This window comes from Lipotes vexillifer, unplaced genomic scaffold (genome assembly GCF_000442215.2).
Source record: "Lipotes vexillifer unplaced genomic scaffold, Lipotes_vexillifer_v1.1 scaffold368, whole genome shotgun sequence".
NCBI lineage: Eukaryota > Metazoa > Chordata > Mammalia > Artiodactyla > Lipotidae > Lipotes > Lipotes vexillifer.
Window position 1 is genome coordinate 771585 of NW_006770215.1, and position 3369 is coordinate 774953.

Consider the following 3369-nt stretch of genomic DNA (forward strand, 5'->3'; position numbering starts at 1 on the left):
CAGCAGGAACCTATTCTTAGGCAATGGCTTTTAACCACTTTTGTCTTAGACAACTTTGAGAATTTGATGAAATATGCCTTCTCTCCAGAAAAAAATGCACTATATATACATTTATATATCTATATATACATACATACACTCAAACATATACACACACAGTTTTGAATACAACTTTTATCACTTTACAGACCACTTTGAGAGTCCATCAATGAACTCCTTTGGTGAGAAGAGCATATAATTCAAATCAGGAAGCCTTGTTTTAAGAGGAGGGAGTTGAAAAGCCCGAACTTGATTTAAAGATAAGCTTGTCAATTAGTGGAGAAATTAAAGCTGAAGATGTTCCTGGCCTTTCCATTCTCTCCAAGGAGTCGTGGAGAAGCCTGGGGAGAGAAAGGCATCACACCCCGCCCCCCAAGAACAGCAGCAGCTGCAGCAGCAAATAGAAGAGGCCAGTCTCAAAGATGCCACTGCATGAGTCAGTGGTGACCAAATGACCCTAAGGCTTTCCTCAGAGAAGGATGCAACATAGTGTTTGCAATGACATGGGAGATGCCCTTGTGTCCTCCCTGAATTAGATGGAGAGAGACTTGTAGGAGCTGTGGTTCCTATATTTCCAGGATAGGAAATGAACCAAGAAATAATATTTGTGATCCAAATGAACCCTGGGCTGGTATGGCCTGGGGTAGCATAAGAATTAGATGTCTTCTGCTGTGCTACAGAATGCAAACTCAGAGGCAGTTATGCATTTGTGTGTGTCTGGCAACCCCCTTGCCCCCGATCACCAGTAGATTATGGCTGGACATATGTTTTACCCATATTGGATACAAAACGCCTAGGAAAGTTTTCATTACAGAGCATGTGTTGAATAAATACCCATTGATTGAAAGAAAACAGGCCTAATGACACTATGAGGGTGAAAGCAGGAAATCAGATTCTGACTCAACAATGAATTCTGTAAAGATTAAAGCTGTAGAGAAATACAGTGTTTTGCCCCAGGAATGGCTAGACAGAAACTTTTAAACAGAAACTTGGCAGAGATGCTGAAAAAAGGACGCAAGCTTTGAATATTAGTGTTTGAAGTGTGTGTGTGTTCGCTCTATGGATCCCTTCCTTCAAATGAAATCTTACACAGAAGTCCAAAAATTTGTTTAGATAGTCAGTCTCACCGCAGTGGAGATGGGCACTGTCCCCACCCCCTACCTGCTTGCCCTGAGGCACTCAACCAGAACCTTAAAGAACAGTTTGAAAAGCCACTGGATTGGCTGACTTCCAAGGGGCCAGCTGGATTGTGAATTTGGAGCAACACTGAGTTGAGGTTACCTTGAATGAATTTATCTTTGACTTGAAACTCCTTAGACATCCAATCACAGGAGCATGAAAGGCTTTAAAATGTCACCAAGTATCTACTTCAGAAAAATATAAAATCTATAGTTGTAACAGGTGTCCCCACCCTGGCCCAGCCCACTTCCCAGCAACCTCCAGCATACCTCTTCATGGACTTGGGGGAGAGTTCCTTCTCTACCTCCTTCACAGGCATGCTGTAGGAGTCCACATTGTATTCACTGTCGTCATCATACTCGTGGTCTAGCAGTGTTCTTGCCCAGGTTCCCATATCATAAGGGGGGAGCATTCCTCCAAACTCAGAGGGCAAAATCTCAGGATGAATTAGTTGGTGTAGACTGTTCAGGTTGTTACCGTGCAAAAATATCTACAAATTCAAGAAAAGGGTGGGAGAAAACACACAGAGGAGAATAAATATCACCCAGATTTTGGGAACTGGGTGGGGGGCAGGGGGGATGGAGGATTGAGGATAGGAAAGCCAAAGCAAGAGTTTTCCATGTCTGTTAAAATATTTAAGCCCCTCATCTACTCTGTGAAACAGGAAGGCTGGTTCTGTAATCCTAATACTTCATATAAAAATCCTGAGGCTTGGGCTTCCCTCGTGGCGCAGTGCTTGAGAGTCCGCCTGCCGATGCAGGAGACGCGGGGTCGTGGGTCAGATCGTTATTGGTTTAAAGAACTGGAACAAGAAATTTAGCTTCCTGCTTCGTAGCTGGGAACATGAGCAGAATCTAATGTGCACGTTGATCTGCACATTATCCTGGTGTTAACTGTACAAAGCTGATGATGTGCATAATGAATGCTGTTACAAGACTCTTCTCATAAGGACTCAACAACTGCTGAGTGGGACTTACAGAGGTGGAAGATACTGTCTGCCCCAAGTTAAATCAGGTTAATTGCAATAATTCAAGTTATTAAACCCAAAAGCTGTCACCAGTATGGCTTTCTCTTTATCTTCGGTAAAAATAAGAATACTGTAACCACTAAATTACTGCTTTATAATACAAAGTATGTGATGTAAATAAAAGTAGATTAGCATCATCACAATGAAAGGTTGACTGAAGTTTCACATCCCAAAGGACCAATGTTCTATAATGTTGCCAGCATCTTCTCTGCTAGAGATTTCCATGGTTATCATTCAAATCAGAAATGGAATGAGTTGAAACTGTAAAGCTGTGTGCATCTGTTAATTATTCTTATCACTGTCTACATAGAGCTTTTTGTTAAACTGGAGAATTATTTAAGCTACATACTCAAGATTTGTTTCCCCATAACTTGCTACCTCTTTCCTCTTCTTTCATTTCAATCTCAAGACTTCAGATCAGTCTTCTCTGATAAAGTACTCTTGTCACCTCATATAAACATATATATTTATTTAAAGATTATAATTTATAAGTGGCTTAGAAATCTCATACCTCAGGTTCAAGATGAACAGGCTAAGAGGTTCATCTCGCTTTCCATACTTTTAGAATCCATGGAAGTTAATATACTGGAAAACAAAAACTAGTCTATATCAAATAAAATGAGAGGAATGGGAGTCACCAGTCAACAAATAATTTCAACAAATTTTGGAAGAGTATAAAAGCACCTGAGATCGGGTCACTGGCCAAAATGATCACAACAAGTGGCTGGTGGAATACATAATGTGGGGCTTACAGAGGTGGAAGATACTGTCTGCCCCAAGTTAAATCAGGTTAATTGCAAATTTTACACCTTCCCCTTCCTACTTACAGAGCACAACAGGAAAACACACACACACTCTCTCCCTCTCTCTCTCTCTCTCTCTCTCATAATTTTCCTGGGAAAATTAAGTTCTAGCACCTGAAATCCCTACTTTATTAGGTATACAACCTTTATGTCATCAGATGTACTACTTGTGTCAGAAACCTTATCTTTCAAGTCATGCAAGAGTTAAGTAATAAATCCTTAGAAAAGTAAATGTAATTCACACTACTTCTCTTTTCACTAACACTCTGTTCCCTCCTCCCTCAACATCACTTTCAGCTTTGGCCTTGTTTCCTCTTTCCC

The 3369-nt window shown here is 40.8% G+C and overlaps 1 protein-coding gene across 1 annotated transcript in view; it reads right to left on the minus strand.

Moving 5' to 3' along the window:
- The window catches only part of CLVS2 (clavesin 2), a 65462-nt gene that overhangs the window by 6837 nt on the left and 55256 nt on the right, over window positions 1–3369 (minus strand). The window contains exon 5 of the mRNA XM_007446047.1: window positions 1488–1708. Coding sequence (XP_007446109.1) covers window positions 1488–1708 — 221 coding nt within the window. The remainder of the gene's footprint in view (window positions 1–1487; window positions 1709–3369) is intronic.